Below are 20,530 nucleotides of genomic sequence, written 5' to 3' on the forward strand. Positions count from 1 at the left end.
GCAGACAATATTTACTGCGTTATTGCACATTTAGGGGTTAATAAAGTAAAGCTGTATGTGTGTGTGTGTATATATATATATATATATATATATATATATATATACATACATATATAGACCATACGATACCGGTTGCAACACGACATCAAGGGACAGCACGCAGGTAAGTAAATCAAAAATGTTCTATATTTGATAGAAGACACAAAAACCGACGTTTCGGTCCCCCAGTGGGACCTTTCTCAAGGTGGTGCACCACCTTGAGAAAGGTCCCACTGGGGGACCGAAACGTCGGTTTTTGTGTCTTCTATCAAATATAGAACATTTTTGATTTACTTACCTGCGTGCTGTCCCTTGATGTCGTGTTGCAACCGGTATCGTATGGTCTGTTATTGCTTTATGGGATAAGCACCAAAACTTATTTACTTGCATATGGTGTGCCGGCTGTGCATTGGATTCTATATACATATATATATATATATATATATTTTGCTCTTTAACCCAGGCTGTGCTGAAAAAGCTGTGCAATACAGCAGGCATAAGCTTATAGGGTTCCATGTCTAAATTTACAATAAGCAAAGTTGTAAATTTGCATGTCATAACCCTCACCATGTTCGCTCATTTGCATGTCATTACCCAGAATTCCTGGCTGCAGTAGAATCACTATATGCTAAGAGATAATTTCAAAAGGCAGGGTTGCAGACCTGTCTGAGACACGTGAATGCGTTCACATATGTCACATATGGTATTTTCATTTGTGGTTTAAAAGGAAAGGATTCATTCATAATTTTCCAGTGAGAACAAATAGTGAGGTTTGTATCAGATTTTCAAAGCAACAATTTAAGTGTGTGATAACATTAAATATATTTGATGCAGCCATAAGGGTTTGTTCATGAACGTTTGAATCATTATCAGCCAATGGTGGCCATTTAAGTGATACACTTAACATTGATGATCCATTTTTTATCAACAGCCTGAACCGAGTATTCCTATGTAAGCAACTAAAAAGGTACCATCTTAAACTGATTTATCACAGAAATACATTTTGATGTATGCAGTTATAAAATGTATGCATGTAAAAGCTAATGCATAAACACATGAAGCTGGGAGATGCTGAAAGAGGCGAAGGGCTCCTAGCTCAGAACACGGACCGGTCTTCATGGCCCAGGATCAGTGTTGGAAGAAGCCCGTATTAACAGTGCATTTTAATCAATACAACAGTGTAATTACCAATTTAGGTATTAATGCATTACACAGAGGACTCCTGCATAGAACAGCAAGTATGACACTTTTATTCAATATTACAACTTTTCAAATTAAACTGCACTGCTAGTAAAATAGTTTAAAAACACAAGGGATCTAAATCTCTGTATACTGTATAATCTTTGTGTGGATGAAGAGGCTATACAATATTCTCTGGCCTTTCTGAGAAGGTAGTGTTACACATGTGATTTTTGGGAAGTTATTTCACTAAACTCTCAACTGCAAAACCAGTGCATAAGATTTGGACCAGATTTATCAGAGGGAAAAAAAACCTAAGTACTTTCAATGGGATTCTTTTCACTGTGTTAAATATTATGCTGCCGGGAGTCTTTAACCCACATTACAAGGACAAATATGGAAAATTTCCTATTGTAGTATGGAAACATACATACACATTATATATATATATATATATATAAATAAATTTAAAATGCTTAAACTAAATTTCATTTACACAGATTATTCAAGGGGATATAAACTATATAAATATTTTTGTTTCTGTATTTCTGACATACTCAATGACGAGGTTCGAAAGCTTGTAACACCACCTACTTATCGGTCCAATATAAAAGGTTTCCCATCTACTCCCTTTCCCACCTAAGGGGATACATGTATTATTTGTTAAAGACTTAGCTTGTCTTAATTGACATGTAATGTTTGAGGAGACACATTTATCATGATTGACACTTTCCTCCTTTCCCCCCTCCCATTCTCTTTAGAAAGAATCCTGGTCTTTGTTACATACATATTTGCTCCCCCCTGCTGCACCTACCAACCAATTAAAGGGTTGATCAAGTTTCATGTGTTGTGTTCTCTTTGGAAACAAATGTTGGACATTTTCTATTGAAAACATTTTATAAAAAATAACACAAAAAAAACACAGAAGCATTGCTTACACCCAGATCAGTGGTGAATGTAGCAGATCTTTGTAGTTTTGGAATCAAAGGCTCGTCCATTGTTGGGAAACTGTGCTAACCAACATCTCGGACTAGAACTCAATCTGTGATCAGATAAAGTGTGCAGCAGTCCTTTTTTTCTTACGCCACTTAATTTTACAAGCTTGAAGTTGCATCCTTTGTGCTACAAGATGATACTTTAACTTTTTTTTTATCCATAAGACAAATTTCTTCAGGTCAAGAAAAAGTAGATAACATGCCTTTATGTTTGTCATGAAGGAATGGTGTTCATAAATGTCCCATGGTCCGTCATTAATTAAGTTTATTTAACAACAAAAAGAAACCAGTCTTTTGTTTGGCATTATATTTTTCTACTTAAAAACGGCATAAATGGTGAGAAGGGAGTAGGCTCACAAAATTGCACGAGACAATTATATATGCTAGAGGAACGGTAACATCTCAATATATCTTGTTTTCAACCATATGCAACAGATCTGTACTACTATGTTGGTTACAAAACATCAACAGTCAAGTTATGGCCTTAATTGCCTGCAGAGGGTGCACAACATTATAAAATATTGCTCAAAAAAAGTCATAAAAATATATTATCTCTGTCCTTTTCCTTTTTATGAATATAAATATTTAACTGAAGAACATGCATCCTCAAGATAAAAGTTTGCAAGAGTGCATTCTACATACATACAACAAAAACAACACGTGGTTCTTTGACATTTTGCGTTATAAAATATAAAACAATTCTTATACAATATTAAAGGTAGGTATTAAGGTAAACAGATAAAATACATCAGTTTCCATGCACCTGACAGCAACATTCATATACTAACTAATCGGTTCTGTTAATCTAAGCCACTGGTGGACAACAGACGACCTGCCGAGGGCTACCCAATCGCTACCCCTGCTCTCTGATTGCAGAGGGGGGCCCTGACTTCCGGTATCGGCTGCTTGGGTGTTCACGCTCTGGCATCAGAGTCCTGCATTGACCCTGAACCACAGGGCACAGGGCTAAGGCGGCAGAGTGAGAGGTGGGGTGAGGGATCAGTACAGAGAGAGGAGAGAAATTTTATAAAAAGAGGGGTTCTATGGGACAATAGACTATGTGCGGACCTTAATATAGATCATGCTGCTCACCTCTGCTCTAGGTGGAGAATCTTGCAAGTATAACACTTCTGTTGTTGGAGGGATCCAAGCGCGAATGGGTTAACCCCTTCACTGCTAGTCATTTCCCTTAAATGCCCCTCCCCCCATGCATTCAGAATCCAATACTGACACCTTTAATGCCAGAATCGATGCCATGCTAGGCAGGGGCGATGCAGAAAACAAAATTATGTATTAACTGTTGAGACAAACTCTAAGAGCTATATAAAACATTCTCCAATTGGTAATGTACTGCAGAAGATTATTATTTCCAGGTTGGGCCACCTTTTTGTTGAACCAACATGTAAACTGATCATAGATGATGTTGTTCATTAATTTTCAGTCACCTAATGTGACACATTGTCTCAAAAGCTTATGCATCTCAAAAAAAAACTACTAATTTTCATGTTGGTCGAATTATAGGTATCCTTGCTCTGGAAGTTTTGAATCCCCATCCATCTGAATGGATCTAAAATGTTCCCAAGCAAAGGGGAAGGGAATCTTCATGGCATAGTATATAAAGGGCCCAATACATCACTCAGCCGTTTGAATACCACATTGGCTAACTATAATGATAGCATACAAATAGTTGGGTGGCATAAACTTCAGCTTATAAGGCGTTGAAGACCAGGTGGGGGACAAAGGGAGAGGCAGTAGTTTCAACATGAGGGCCTATGGAAGCCTAAGCAGGTACTTATAAAAGGAGCTGTGGGCTACAGTCACAAACCACAAGTTACAGGACATACAGGATGGTGGAAGGGGAAACAATCCTTACTGTGCCTTACTTGTAGGTAGTCTGGGTGCATGTGATGACCTATAACTGCAATCCTATTGTATGCACCTGTGTAAATATCCGATAAAAGCTATTGCACAAGTGTTCACGAGGTATTGCACGCTGACCCTACTTGGTGCTTTTGGATTGAACCTTTTCCGAACTAATGTAATAATTTTTGCAGCAGAAAGAGGGAATAGAGGAACCTGCAGCGTGGATCACCTACTGTAGCTAAGAGCACTGCTTTAAATGGGATGTCCCAAGTTGGAGACACAAAAAGTCAACAAAAACTAACAGTTGACTTCGTTAAAAACATTTGATGAACCGCACTTCCTTATATCTTGTGAAAAATAAGGATTTTAATAAGAGAACACTGATGTTTATCTGGTAAGATCCACAATGTGCTCCAAGCCTCCAACCTTAACTTCTTGGCTAATGGCAGCATCATGATTTCTCCTTAGGGCAAAAACAAAAAATGGTGTTAGTCACTTCCATTTAAGCCACTGAACACTGCCACTTCAGTTTGGTCCGGAGTGGGACTGACCCTTTAAGCAAATTCCAACCAAGTTAAAAAAAATTAAAGATAAAAAAAAGGTGTAATGCATCTACATTGCATTAAAACCCAGCCTGCTAGAGGGCTTTTGCGGCATGAAAATGAAGTTGACATGTATATATTACTGCCCCGTTTGCTTCCACGGCAATATCCTTGTAAATGTTGTTCCTGGCACCACTGCCATTTAAAGTGGTTAATAATATACATACATTTTAATAACCATTTAACTGCCAGATGGACCAGCACTGCAAAGCATTGAATATCAAAACATAACCAGTACTTATGTAACAGTTTGCTCCCAGAGAAGAAAAGAGTACAGCTCGTAATGTTCAAGCCCACAACCGACATCTCACGAGGCACCTTTCAGAACAGGTAGCAGGAAAACAATGACAATACGCTGTGAATTGAACAAACAAAAACGCTTTCCCTCTTATTTGCATATTCTTCCGTCTTGTCGGACCCCATCTACGAACCACTGGGCTGGTCTTCAGTCTTCTTGTTAAATTCTTTATCAACTCTGGTTAGAAGAGAAAAAGAAAAAAAAACAGCACAATAAAAAACAAAAACAGAGACCACAGGTTAATTGTGTAATTAATAATAAAGAATATTATGTAGATACATCCTTTCTAGTAAAAAATGCACTTTTGATGAATATATTTAAATCAATAAATCTTTCAGCATCAGCCAGCCGGGACACTTGTCCCAACTCTCCCCTCCCCTTGGGCGACGGCCCTGCCTGGAAGCACAACAACATACCATAGAAAACACAAGTGGCATTCTTTACCAAGAAGTGCTACGTCACGGGATACCTTTAGTGCTACGTCACGGGATACCTTTAGTGCTGGAAGACACCTCACAGCCCCATTCACATGATTAGGACATAAAGGGTTATATTTATTAAGCAGTGTTACTCTATAAGACATTCTATATCAGAAGATACCTCATAGCCCATTCGCTTTAATGGGCGCCAAAAGGTCCATATTTACCAAGCGGTGTTGGAAGGTGTCTTATGAGTAGGAGATATCTAGATATAAAGCGTTTACACACAAAAAACAAGGGTTTCAATAAGGTACAGGAGGGAAGCATGTTTCAAAGAAAGTCGTGTTCGGAGAAGAGGTCATACTGGAGGGTGGGAGAAAATGGGAGGAAGTACTATGTCACCAACCAAAAGTTGAGTGGATTCATGGAATAACTTCCCAACAGAACGTGTAGAGAGTAAACACAAAGAATTAAAAAATGATTAGGCATGGAAATATGGCTAAATATGAAAGAAAGTCAAGGATCAAATAGGGTAGGATGTTTAGCAAAACACAGGAAAATGGGCATACAAAAGTAGACCACATGGTTCTCATCTTCCACCAAATTCTGTGTTTCTACAAAGGGTCTTGGCATATAGTAGTACAAATCCAATTTGCATTCTTGTTTTAGTTTACATTTGTATTTTATCGTAACTGTTTGAGTGTATATTGTGCTTTTTTGATTCACTGAGCTCGGAGGGGAGGGGTTTCTGAACTTAATCCCTTGTTAACGGCTATTCAAATCAATGACAGCTAATGCCGGATCGGGCTGCGACACACCTAACCGGAGCCTAGTGAATCCCCGTCATCTCCCACCCCCAATAGCCAACAGGATCTGAAGAAGATCCAGCACTACCATTGACATTTCTAAAGACCCTTATTTAATGAGGCTCAATTGAAACGAGTGAAGGGTACTACTACGAAGGAAAAATATAAGGAAATGGTAGCACTCCACAGAGCAAAACTCATGGTGTTTTCATCCTTTCAAGGAGAACATTGGACGACATCCAACAGTTATAGTAAATCTTATGACATTTTATTTGTGGAGATAGCAATGTCATAAGAATCTGCCGTCCAATTTTCTCCTTGCAAGGATAAAGGCAGCATGAGTTTTGCTCTGTGGAGTGCTACCGTTTCCTTATATTTTTCCTGTGTAATTTCAGTGTGCCCAAACGGTCTATAAGATTTAGCACCTAACTAACTTTCTCCATTAAAAAAAAAAAAGCTCTTTTGTGTCATTGTGATACTGTTAGCGTACAACTATGAAGGACCTTGTGTATCATCAAGCGTATACAGGTAGTCCTCGTTATCCATCGGTTCACTTTACAACGAATGGCATATCCAACGCTTTACAATGCAACCTCAAGGGCCATTTTTCGACGCCGAAATCCGTTATCCGATGCGTTATCCAACGCTCACCACAACTAATTAACATGGGACTCACTTTACAACGGTTTCACTATCCAACGCTACTTCCAGAACGAAGTTGGATAACAGAGGACTGCATGTATGTTAACCTCTATTCATGCAACCATATATTGTTGTCATAACTCTGCCTAGGACATGCTTGAAAACGAGAGGTAACAATGTACTACTTCCTGGTAAAAAAAATTATAAATAAAATGTTACAAAAAAAGGGCAGGCTCATGGTTTGGAAATTCAAACTTTGCCAAATTGATTAGGAAGTTAGAGTTGAACATTGTAACAAATGGTCTAATCAGAGTAACAACTTTTTAAACAAAATGGGTGAAATTTAGAGTTTCTATTAAAAAAAAAAAAAATTTGTGAAAAAGTTCAAAATGTATACTGTTTTCCCAAATGTTGGAAAAAAAAAAAAAAAAAGTCCTGATTTTAGTTTTTTTCCCCCCACACCATTATGAATCCAAAACCAATAGATCTCTGGGAAAACCAAAAACAAACATTTTTTAGAACCAAACACATGTAAAAACATTGTCATAAGAGATTGCCCATCCTTAATGTACAGTATGTACCAAAGGTATGCAATTCCTGCTACATAGCAATGTTTTAATATATCATTAACTGTCATTTACAAGTTCAAGTGCCTACAAAGTCATTCAAACATTTCGTCCTTCCAACGAAACGGAAACGGCAAGAATGAGCCACTTTGTAAAATAAGAAAAAGTTTACACAGGAGAGCTACTGTATATAATAAAATGATTATACCAAATAGAAGTGTTTTATAATATACCAAATAGACGAGTTTTATAAAATAATCTGTTGAAAAATCTATACTGTAAACAAGCGATTGTAACTGTTAGCAAAAATAAGTGGACACATTGATGAATAGAAAAAACAAACAAGTGCATAATTATTTTATGATTAATTAACAGCACTTAAACATACATTATGTATATGTATACACACACACACACACACACACACACACACACACACACACACACACACACACACACACACACACACGGGAAACATTTAAATAACAATACAGTACTTAATTTGAATTAAAGAACTTTCAATTAATTGATGAATCACTCCAGACAAAATGTTAACGTTTGGCGACTCATGCAAGCAACTGGGTTGTAGAAACACATTTCAATTACAAGCGGGGATAAAGCTGTGCAGGTTAGATATTAAATATCTAGCTATTATCAAATACAGGAAATATTGGAAGGAGTATGAAAGCTTCACATATCAGGAGCAGTCTCATTGGGAGGTATTGGTTAGCTTGGAACACTAAAAGCACTGCAAATACAAACATTACACTAGAACACGTATGGATTATATAAAATTTGATGCATTTACAAAAATGGCACTAATGCCAAAATTAGTCCAGAGCACCGACGAGAGAGAAAAAAAAACATCAAGAGAATGGGACATGCAGGACTGGCTTTAGTTGTGCGGAGACATTGCATGCTAACAATTCTCTTTGGAAAACAATTATGTTTAAATGCATATAGACTTCAATCAAACCAATGAGGTCTTCTATAACTTCTCGAGCTACGGAAGTCCAAAATGTGGCTGGCAGTAAGGCACAGATTATGAATAAATTCAATAGGAAGAGATCTATTTATGACCATAATCTATTGGATGATATGTTTGCTGCCGGAATATATATTAAAATTACATCATTATGGACATAGTGCATGTTTATATTTACTAATGCTCTACAGATTTCTGCAAGCCAACCAATGAGGGACGGGTTAGTTTGTGCAGTGCGGATGGACTGATCTTGATGCAACCCGTAAAAGGTGTGCATATACCTTTTGTCTCTCTTTTTACATTTTCCATCGTCATACCTTAGTAGGAAAGAGTTGGAATTCAGTACAAATTCACAAAATATGAAGACAATACAAAATGAGACAGATAATCCGGCTCCACACAATAACATTTAACAACATTAGGATACATAAAAATATATATTTTGTAATTTGGCGAAAAGCCATTTTTGAGAGGAGGCTGGGTTCCTGCAAGTTGTTTTCCTCCTAAAAGTAACTTAAGTGACAGAAAAAAAAAATGGTAAATAGCACCAGTCTTTTTGCAATTCTAATAGTCAGACTAACTGCTATACGTTCATGCAGAAGAAAAATATGGATAATTTCATAACTATACGAGTCCCTTCTTTATATCAATTGGTGGACTTCCATGAAAATAGAGACGTGATCCTGAAGTTTCAGAAGCGAATGCAGAACACCATCTACTTATGAATATTATGTTGACTGAACCTACAACTAATCCACTTTCTGATGCAAACACGGTTGTTAACTACACAAACCTACTGGAAGCATTTTAAATCTGTGCTACATGATAAAAAAAAAAAGATTTTAAATTAGTGTAACAGGGACATATTTATGACATACAGTACACTATCGCTAATGTACAGTAGCATCAAAGTATTGAAGTGTTTTGTATAGAGCTATTTAGGGAGGGGTTATATTTAGATGAGTTTCATATCTCCCGGTATTGTGCGAAGCGCTCACCAAATGGTATTAGGATTATGGATTAGGTATTCTCTGCGTCACGGCACATTTTTTGGGGGAGCATGCTACAATGATACAAAATTACTTAAAATGAAGCAGACAACCCAAAGGGAAATATTGCTAAAGCAGCAATCCTGATAAATAGCATATACATACGCAAAGGAAAAAAAAGTCAGTGCTCGAATTTAACCAAGATATAAACTAGGTGTGATTCTATAGTGTTGTTAAGGGTTAATTTTATAAATAATTACCAGTGCAAAACCAATGTGATAAAATGTTAAAATGTATTTGTGACAAAAAAAAAAAGTATTCATACAATATAATTAATATTTTGTATTAAGTAGTGCACTGATATTAATGTGTAATGTTAAAAAAAAAACCTAAATGAAAAGAAATAAAAATAAAATCTGAAAAGTAGAGTCTGTAGGTAAATGCAACAAATATATTGCAGCATCAAAAAGCTGCTTCTCTTCAAGGTGAATCACATCCAAAAAGAAAGAAAATGAAAATCGCACGTTCCATGATAAAAATCACAAATTGTTCTTTAATCCATAAAAAGAAAATGCTCGCTTAAGACTAAAAGTGATAAACTCAATGATTTTGTCAAAGCAACAGATGTGAATCTCACAGATAGAAGTTGCGGGGGTACTACAGTGCCTCTTAATTTACAGCAGAGAATAAGAATCCCAAGTAGCAGGCTTTCCCGAGAGGTACAGGAACCTCAGGTGTTAATAGTCCAATCACAGAACAAAATAGGGAAAGTGGAACAGATGGTGCAGTAGTCCCAATATCAAAAAATAAATGTCCATATCTTCATTCTGTGTGTATAATGCAGAACCTCTCCAATAAGTGTAAAATGACCTCACCTGGTGCCCGTGAATTTTATTTTTTGTGTGGGAGGATTACAATGCAGAATCCTTTTCAGAGATGGGAGGAACCTGCAATGTATTCCCTGAGGGAAGTGTTTCAGCAATGTCTGCCAGGATAAAATTAATAACTGTGCAAATCTGATGTATAATTAATGTCTATGCGATCCATTGTCTATGCAGCTCATTTCAAACAAAACTGGAACCATAGATACACCACTAGTGATCAAAATATCCCAAGTTCATATTTGTTAATAAAAAAAGTTGAAATGTTATTGCATGTTTTTGTCTGTACATGTGACCTGTATGTAAAATTTCAACTGTGGAGACTTCTCATGTTGGTCCACTAAAAAAGGTATCCAAAGCAATCTACATTTTTCCACATCCACATGGCTACTAGTAATTTTGAACTGCACCTTTTAAAAGAGAAAATACAGACTATTTTCTGTTTTTCATAACACAAGCTTTAAAGTACATCGCAGAAAGATAAATAAACATACGTACTCTTTTATGCATTCCGGTATGCCGACGTACTCCATAGGAATAAGTTCTGCTAATTCTACCAGGCTAAAGACATATCTAATTTTCTGGCTGAATTTTGAGCTAAATAAACAAAACAAAAAAAACACAGCATAGTAATTATTTGTAGCGCAATAAAATATAGAGGACACAACAAAACAAAATCAGAATAAAATGCATTACCTAATAAAAGGTCTTGTGATAGCTAGAAGTGTTCTGATAAACCAGGAAGGATGAACTATAATCAAAGATTTCAGATTTTTCCGTAACCTTTAAAAGAAAGAAATGGCATCAAACTACGTACATTAAAAGGACCAAATGTGTATTGTACATTTAAAAAAATATATATATACATAATTACTGCAGGAGTACCATGTTTTCATCTTAAAAACATGGAGGGTAACATACATTTTATTAACTTAAAAAAAATACAGAGATAAGTAATGCACTGCTGGATTCAGGAACGTAAAAGGATTAAGGATCAAGTCATGTTCTTCAAATGAATGATACAAAACCATAAGGGGAATCCAAAAGTAGTAACCAATGCGATAATCATATAAATAACAAATAATACAAATAACAGATCATGGGAATAAGTGCTTCAAACTTAAAAATTGACATTTAAAAAGATGAGTACCTGCTCCGAAGAGCTTACAAATCTAATTGGTAGGAAGGAATAACGTACAGAGACAGTAGGAGGGCATTCTGGCAAGTGCACCTACAAGGGGCCAAGGTTTATGTATCAGGTCTATAGTATTAGCCACGGAGCTACTCATATGCTTCGTTACGCAGGTGTGCTTTAAGGTGAGTCTTAAAGGTGGATAGAGAGGGTGCTAGTCGAGTATTGAGGGGAAGGGCATTCCAGAGGTGTGGGGCAATCAGTGAGAAAGGTTTAAGGCAGGAGAGGGCTTTAGATACAAAGGGGGTAGAGAGAAGACATCCTTGAGTGGAACGCGAGAGTTGGCATGGTGAATAGCGAGAAATTGGGGCTGGGATGTAAGGAGGGGCAGAAGAGTGTAAAGCTTTAAAAGTGAGGAGGAGAATTGAGTGTGAGATGCAGGATTTGATAGGAAGCCAGGAAAGGGATTTCAGCAGGGGAGACGTTGAGACAGATTTAGGAAAGAGTAGAGGGATTCTCGCAGCAGCATTTAGGATAGATTGCAGGGGGGACAGGTGAGAGGCAGAAAGGCCGGACAGCAGGTTACAGTAATCGATACGGGAGAGAATCAGGGCCTGTGTCAGAGTTTTAGCAGTCGAGCAACAGAGGGAAAGGCGTATCTTTGTAATATTGCAGAGGGAAAAGTGACAGGTTTTAGATACGTTTTGAATGTGAGAGAGGAGTCGAGTGTGACCCCTAGGCACTGTGCTTGTGCTACTAGGTGTATGACAGAACTTCCAACAGTAATGTGGAAGGAGGTAGTGGGGCCAGGTTTGGGATGAAATATGAGGAGCTCTGTTTTTGACATGTTACGTTTAAGTCGGCAGAGGGCCATCCAGGATGATATCGCAGAGACATTCAGAAACTTTGGTCTGTACAGCAGGTGTAAGGTCAGGGGTTGAAAAGTAAATTTGTGTGTCATCAGCATAGAGGTGATATTTGAACCCAAGGAGATGTGATCAGGTCACCTAGAGTGTGTACAGAGAAAAGAGGAGAGGTCCTAGGTCAGAGCCCTGGGGTACCCCCACAGAGAGATCGATACAGGAGGAGGTGTTAGCAGAAGAGACACTGAAAGTATGATGGGAGAGGTAAGAGGAGATCCAGGATAGAGCTTTGTTAAGAAGGTCCAGGAAAAAAACCATTAATAAATCAACATCACTCTGGAATTAAAGCCCCGAATGTAATGGGGGTGGGAGGCAGGGGGGGACGGGGGGACGGATGGTTATCAAAGGAACGATGATCAAGTGGAAAAATCCACCTTACCTTCTATCAATTTGTTGATAGCATTTTCTGAGCCAGCCCAGACTTGGCATTTTCCTCCGTGTCGTGGCTCCGTTTAAATAAACTATCATGTAGTTCTCTGCAACTAACATTTCCAAAGTGCCAATAACATACCTGTCAAAATAAAATCGCCAATAAACTTCACACATCCACAATCCCTGGACGCAATTAATAGACGTACAGATGTAGTAAAACATGGTCGTGCTGGTGCCACATGCAGTCGCTGCACCAAAGGATTAATGCACTCCCCCCCTGCAGCTCCATCACGGCAGACATTGTCCCTGGCGCCACAGACCTTCGCTTGTTCGTACGCGGTGCAAAGGACAAAGTTTTGCTACATCTATAGCAGGCTTCATTGTCTCTAAATATCGTCAATTTTTTAAATTTTTTTTTTTAAATAAAAGATATGGGGTGGGCCCCACAGTGCCACAACCCCTCTGGCATGTCGCAATCACAAGATCGTGACATCAACAATAACACAAAAGGTAGAGCAGTGACTCCACTACGATGGCAAACTCCACTATGATAACAAGGAAAAAGTCTGGGCTCTGGCTTATCAGACCTCAAGTCATCGTAGCTACTTCATGGGGCACTAAGATCTTGTCTTCCAGTGTACACACAGACACACATGGTCCATAGAACGCTAGATAAATCAGCACTCGGGGAGCTGTAAAAGCTAAAGTCGACCATTCTACCTGCACTGCATTGGTTTTCCTGTCAAAAAAAATGGACAAAATCTAAAAAGCTAGATAAAAGGGTGTGCTTTTATCGTAAAAACTTAAAGAGCAATAAACACCCTATAAAGTCACAGAGATTAAAGCAACCTCCCTGCAAAATTGAAGTTGGAAAATGTATTTCACAATATTTAAATAAGTGTAATTGTTATACAATAACATTTAATAACATTTAATTCAGGAATACTGCTCCCTTCTTTCTCCTATGTATTATACATTATATGTTAAACTATAGAATCTGTATACATGGTTAGCATAAAGACATCCTATTTCATACACTTGAATGCACAGTATACAAGTACCACGATACTTACTTAAAAAGATTGTCCATTAGATATCGATAATCAGGTTGACTGCTGTCAGGCATAAAACATACAGCAAATACAATAATGGCATTTAGGCCATCTCCATAATAACCTAAGATAATAAAAACATGGTCAGGGTGAGATCCAATTTCAAGAATGACAAATATACATTACACTTTGAAACACTGGTTCAACCACAGGGTTCAGAAAACCAATATGGCTCTGCTATATGTATGTATAGTTGATGTGGGGCTCCACTTACCGATAAAACATACATATCCTTTTTATACCAGAAAACGGCTTAAAACGAAACATTTTTAATAAACCGACCGGGATCTAAAGCATTCCTAAAAATAGTTAGTGCTGTTTGTATTTATTTTTAAATCCCCACTTTAAAATAATTCCATAGAATTTATCAATAAGACAGATCCTTTATAAAAAAAAAAAAAAACAACAAAAATAAAAAGACAACACACAGGACTGTTTACCATTCCCTAAAAAGAAAGTGAACATGGTTTAAATACTGTATTAACACATTACATTTCTAAATGGTTAAATGCCCGCTATTCACACAACATAACTTTATTACTATTTCATAGACCATGATTTCTTTCATGCACTTTTAATAGCTCTTGTAAAATGTTCTCCTTTGCATTAAAATAAAAAAAATAGGGTGGGGTCCTCAAAGTCAAAGAAAATGATATCAGAACATTTTTCAGGGAGATCTGCAATGCTCTGCTATGGTCCCAAATCATCCAACCTGGGTAATTCTAGTGGCTCGCATACTGTGGTTCTTGGAGCATTGGTGGTTTCCAGAGATCTTATTGGTACTCCCCAAGGCTTTTTTAAATCAGTTATCTCCTGTGGTCAATCTTTTATATCAGTAAAATATTATTGGTACAGGTTTCTTTTAAAGATAGAAATGCAATATGTTTGAATTACATAGAATACACATACAGACATACTTTGTTCTGCCGAAGTGTGTGCTGTGGTCCTCCAAGCATTTATTAAAAGCAGCAAATTCTACCTGGGAACTATTTCCAATTTTCTTTTGGCTTACATGACCAAGGAGATCCATCTGGAGCTTATCAGTGGCCTCCCAGTTTCAAAGATATTTGTATTTTTGTGTGCATATTTTGACAAAAAAAAAACAGAACAACAAATATGACACCAGACTACACACATGGACACAGGATCACCAAAATAATTTCTGATCTTCCAGTCTGGTGGAGCCCAGGACTCACTGCTCCAGAACCAGAGGTCTCCGGACGCCAATGTTAATATCGAAGTGGCCTGCGAGAACAGTTGAGCTTCACCCATGCAAATTATTATTATTGTAAAAAAAAGTTAAAGGTGCCTAATAATGCACCTACATATTTTCCTTTACTTCTTGCTTGTATAATTAATAAGCAGTAAACATAAAGTCTAAACAAGACTTGTGTGGGCCACATACTTCTCAATGACCCCATTACCTCCGTGACTTATAACTTTCTTATAAGGTTCTATGGCCGACATGTCCACCCTGTGATCCTGCTCTCCGATGCGGAAGAGGCGCCAGCGTCGGCTCTCTTCCTTCTCCTCGGCAGCGGTGTATTCAGGGATGGACCCTTTCGGAAGCACTTCAGTAGTCTTTGGTTTGGGGAGATCATCTGTCAAAACAAAGCAGACTTGTGGATACATATATTATAGTGTTGTTAAACCTCTTCAGCATAGAAGGCAGGACAAGTCTTAGTTAACCACTTTCCCCTTGGGACTTCTGGGAACAATACAAAAAAAACCACAAAAAAAACAAGTTTTGTAATAGAATCAAAACCTATTTTTAAAGGCAGGACTGTCCAGCCTTGAAAACGTAAAGTGCCATGGGGAAAAATTAATTTGTACTGCTCTGAACCATATCAGCTACATCTATTTAAATCAAACGAAGTGTCAATTAGCTACATTTAACCCATTAAACATGTCTTCAGTCAACTTTTGTCTGAGGCAGGACTTGTGTTTTAGGCGAGGCTGCTCTATGTGCTTATTACAACAATATTATACAATCATCTCCAAATTGATCTTGTGTTGTGCGCAATAATCCCAGTTCTAATATCTTTAGCAGCTGGCTGAGATTAAGAGCTCAAAGCACACAACAAAAATGCTGTTCACTCTAGCACAATATAAAATGCTGGGAATAGTACAGCATTGAGCATTTTACACAATATATAACTTAGGCAAGTTCAGCAAGATGCCAATGTTATGGACTAAGCTTTCCGTTTTTGCATTTGTTCATTGGCCACCTTTACAGAAGGATGCACCACAATTGAGTCCCGTTTGCTGTGAACTGTATATTTTGTTAATATTTTTAAATATCCCTGAGTCCTTTGCAGATGGAGAGTGGTTACCTTTACAAGCATTGGCTACCATCCGTTTATCAAGTGAATTACACTAATAGTGCTTTTGAAAAACAGATCAGATATGAATTAACATGTGATGGGTGCGCCAAATCAGAAATCTCGGAATATACACTGAAAAAGTGATCCGGAAAGAAACAGTATTTTGTTGATTGCTTTGCTAATTTGAGGAATTCATGATTGCCTGAAACCAAAAAGCAGGGGGGCTTACCACAAAGCAGGAAGGAAATGATCTACGGTACAGTATGTTAGTTGCCCGTTTCCAAGACTTAGCTGTGAAGGGAAACTATCCGCCTGGGACAGTGGAGACAGCAGCATAGAAAGGAAAACAGAAAGGAGACAGTAACCCTTTACAACTTCTTTATTTGAAGGGTTACAGTTGGGCTGTTTAACTCCTTCACTGGTGCACAGACCAGAGTTGCAGGCGTGCCGACAATGAGTTGAACAGCACAAACCTAGTACTGCATGCGATTCACTGCAGGAGCTCTTCAGCAATGTCAAGTCAACCATCACAAGAACCTTTGCAATTATATAAATATCATTTGCATGTCATTTCCCAGAATCCCTAGCTGTCGTGGAGATAATGTGAATGTGCTATCAAGTGATATTTGTATTTATTGATATACTAGCTGAGAAACCCGGCGTTGCCCGGGATGTGAAGTGTGAATAAGTATGTGTAAATGTTGTATGTGAAAGTTGTAATGTGATGCCAATGTTATGTAATATTAGTTAGAATTGTGTTTGTAAATCAACAGTAGTAGAAAGCACATGTATATGAGGGCAAATGTTTGAAGTGTATGTTAGTTGTTACGGTAGTTATTTTTGAAAATGTTATTGTTGGAAATGCTTCTTGAAAGATATGAATGTCCATTGTTGAGAGGAGTGTATTTGATGTAATGTTAAAGTGTGTGTTGTAAAATAATGTAGTAATAAAAGATGACAGTAGTGTATTGAGTGTCTTTCATTTTTTTGTAATTTCTTATGGCAATATGTAGAGTTCATGGAAATTGAGGAAAGTCAATGTTCATTGTAATGCTTGTTTGTAAACGACATTTTTGGTAGTTCCAGTTGGAGCAAAGATGTACAATTGTTGGGGGGATCCAACTCTAGAGCACGCAACATATAACTGGCCGTGGGAGAAACATGGTGATTCTAAGTTGATACCAGTGCACTTTATAGATTGTCCTTGTGCTTTGTTAATGGTGATAGCAAAAGCTAGTTTGATGGGGAACTGTAGCCGTTTGAAAGTAAAAGGCATGTCTGTAGGAATGAGTGGAATGCGGGGGATGAAGACATCTTGGCCTTTGGCGTTGCCAGTTAAGATAGTAGCTTCAATTAGGTTGGGCATCAATGTTTTTATGCACAGTCTGGTTCCATTACAAAGGTTAGGTGTGTGTAGGTTGCGAAGTAGCATGATGGGTGCTCCAACTTTGAGGCGAAGATGATGTGGTGGCATCCCTGATGGTTCGAGGGAGTGTAGGAATTCAGGTGGATAGTTAACGGCTTCATCGCAATCCACAACTGTATCGATTGAGTTGTATTGAGTAATTGTGTTTGGAATAATGTCTTGAATTTGATGATTGATGTCATTGACAGAAGTATTTTTGGCAGCAAGGATGGCTCTTTCACAGAGCCACTGGTGGTTTGTGTAATTGTGTAAGAGATTTGGATAGACGTGATGTATGAGATCTTCAAGTGATGTCATCATGTGACAAAAATGTGTGGGAAAAGCAATTTCACCTGATGTTAAGTCAGTAGGTAAAGTGCCTTCACCTATTTGAAGAAGTGTGTGTGCAAACAGTTGTTCATTTGAGTGGCCGAGAAGTTGGACTCACATATTGGTTGTTAATGGAAAATGTTTGACATGTCGCCATAAAATAGAGGATTTAAGGCATGCATGAAGTTCGTCTGCTGGTGTGGATCGTGGTATGACTGGAAGTGTTTGTCTGAAATCACCAGCTAAAAGAATGACAGCACCACCCATTATTTGTTTATTGTTACGCAAGTCTTGCAAGGTTCTATTAAGGGCTTGAAGTGCTTTTTTATGCGCCATGGTACACTCATCCCAAACAATAAGTTTGCAAATTTGAAGAACACGGGCTTGGCCAGATGTCTTGGTAATATTACATGTTGGGTTTTCTTCATGAGCAATGTTTAGTGGTAATTTAAGAGCTGAGTGCACAGTTCTTCCTCCATCCATAAGAGTGGCTGCAATGCCAGATGATGCAAGTGCAAGTGCAACATGATTGTGCATTCTTATTTCTGCAAGGAGTAAATTTATGAGAAATGTTTTGCCTGTTCCACCTGGAGCATCAAGAAACAGGATTGCACCTTGTTCGTTGTTTATGTGCTGCATGATGTTGTCATAGGTGTTAAGTTGTTGTGGAATTAACATTGGTTTTCTTGTGGCAACATATTCTTGTAGTATGGAAATATTGTATTGTTTCTCTCGCATAAGGTCTGTATTGAGTACATCGTGATGATGACGTTGGGGAGCTTCTAGACCTAATTGAAGTAGTGTTTTGTTATTGATAGAGAGACATGTATCTTCTAACAATATGAGTACCTCGTTGAAAATGTCAGGTGAAAAGGTAACATTGAGTGATGGGTTGTGTCTCTGTGCTTTGTGAAGTATATCTTCACTCATGTGAGGTAGCGGGATAGGGGGAGGGACATTGGTGGCATGGTGTAGCGGGGTAGGGGGCCTCGCGGTCCGGTTGCGGTAGGGAGATGTGTGAGGTGCAGGAGATGTGAGGCGTGCTGTGCGGTTCGCGGGAGCTACACTGTGTGAGGTGAGGGGTATTTATTTGTGTTTGGTGTGCGTTTGTGTAGGTGTTGAAATGTTGTGTGTGTTTTTGTTTTGTGTTAATGTTGGCTGTGTGTGTGGCAGAATAGTGTGTGTATGTAATTATTGTGTGTGATTGTTGATTGTGTGGGGTGTGTGTGTGGATGAGTGTGTGATGTGATAGTGAGTGTGTGGTGTGTGAGTGTGTGTGTCAGTGTTGGTTAGTTGAGTGTTTGTGTGCAATAAATTAGACAGATGTGTAAATAGTAATGTTTTGTGTAAAATATGTTATTAAAAGGAAGAGGTGATTTATTGTGCTAGGTGTGTTAGTAGCGGAGGTGTTGTGTTGTTGTATATGTTTGTGTGTGGTGGGATGTTGATGTGCAATGGGAGTGGGTGGTGAGACGTGTAAATGTGCATTGTATTCAGTGTAGTGTGTATGGTGAAGGGTAGGTAATTGGAACAGTGGGTTGGGTGTGTGTGTTTGTTTAGTGGTGGTTGTGTTGTGTGTGGTAGTTAAGGTTATGTTGAAGTGTTGTTTTGTGTGTTGTATCAGCAGAGGAGGTTGGTGTGTGTGTGTGAGTACGTGTGTTGCGTGGTTGAGGGCGTGTGGCGTTGCTGAGTGCGTGTGTGTGTGCATGTGTTTGTGTATTTGTGTGTGTGTTGTGTGTGATGGTGTGTGGTGTGTGTGAGAGCATGTGTGTATGTGGCGTGTGTGATGGCATGTGTGTGTGTGTATGACGCATGTTGTGTGTGTGACGTGTGTGAGTGCGTGTTGTTGGTCATAGACATGTTGTAAATTGCATGTTTTTGAGTGTAGTGTGTGTATTATGAGGGTGAAGGTGAGGTGTGATTTGTTGTTATGTGTGGCATAGAATGACAGGATGTTTGCGTGTGTGTGTATGAGGGGGTTTTGTGTGGGTGAGTGTTGTGTGTGAGTGGTGGTGTGAGAAGTGTTTTAGAATAAATTATACAGACAGTGAAATTGTTAGGAAAACATATTTTATTGTAAGGAACAGCTGAGTTTCAGTGGTAGGTGTTGTCATACAGTGTGTGAGGTAGCGGGAGGGACATTGGTGGCATGCTGTTTGACTGTAGTCCGCGGCGTCGCGGTCCGGTTGCGGAGGGAGATGTGTGAGGTGCAGGAGATGTCAGGCGTGCTGGTTGTTCCGCGGGAGGTAGAGAGTGTGAGGTAGCGGGATAGCGGGAGTGACATCGGTGGCATGGTGTGTGGTGTGTGTGAGAGCATGTGTGTGTGTTGCTGGTGTGTGATGGCGTGTGTGTGTGTATGAGGCATGTTGTGTGTGTGACGTGTGTGAGTGCGTGTTGTTGGTCATACACATGTTAAAAATGGCATGTTTTTGAGTGTAGTGTGTGGCATAGAATGACAGGATGTTTGCGTGTGTGTGTGTATGAGGGGGTTTTGTGTGGGTGAGTGTTGTGTACATTATACAGACAGTAAAATAGTTAGGAAAACATATTTTATTTCAACGAACATCTGATTTCCAGTGGTAGGTGTTGTCATACACTGTGTGAGGTAGCGGGATAGGGGGAGGAACATTGGTGGCATGGTGTGTGAGTGTAGGCCGCGGCCTCGCGG

At 38.6% G+C, this 20,530-nt stretch overlaps 1 protein-coding gene across 5 annotated transcripts in view; it reads right to left on the reverse strand.

Moving 5' to 3' along the window:
* Positions 1 to 2,460: 2,460 nt before the first annotated feature.
* BNIP2 (BCL2 interacting protein 2) overlaps positions 2,461 to 20,530 on the reverse strand; it is a 54,809-nt gene continuing 36,739 nt past the window's right edge. For 2 of the 5 annotated variants that reach the window (XM_075575889.1, XM_075575893.1), the window contains 7 exons: positions 15,228 to 15,404; positions 13,765 to 13,867; positions 12,699 to 12,830; positions 10,961 to 11,047; positions 10,763 to 10,861; positions 8,676 to 8,711; positions 2,461 to 5,153 (listed from right to left, as the gene is read on the reverse strand). In XM_075575889.1, coding sequence (XP_075432004.1) covers positions 5,102 to 5,153; positions 8,676 to 8,711; positions 10,763 to 10,861; positions 10,961 to 11,047; positions 12,699 to 12,830; positions 13,765 to 13,867; positions 15,228 to 15,404 — 686 coding nt within the window. In that variant the 3' untranslated portion in view covers positions 2,461 to 5,101. The remainder of the gene's footprint in view (positions 5,154 to 8,675; positions 8,712 to 10,762; positions 10,862 to 10,960; positions 11,048 to 12,698; positions 12,831 to 13,764; positions 13,868 to 15,227; positions 15,405 to 20,530) is intronic. The other 3 variants (XM_075575891.1, XM_075575890.1, XM_075575892.1) reach the window with 3 other exon arrangements.

This window comes from Ascaphus truei, chromosome 18, assembly GCF_040206685.1.
Source record: "Ascaphus truei isolate aAscTru1 chromosome 18, aAscTru1.hap1, whole genome shotgun sequence".
NCBI classification, from domain to species: domain Eukaryota; kingdom Metazoa; phylum Chordata; class Amphibia; order Anura; family Ascaphidae; genus Ascaphus; species Ascaphus truei.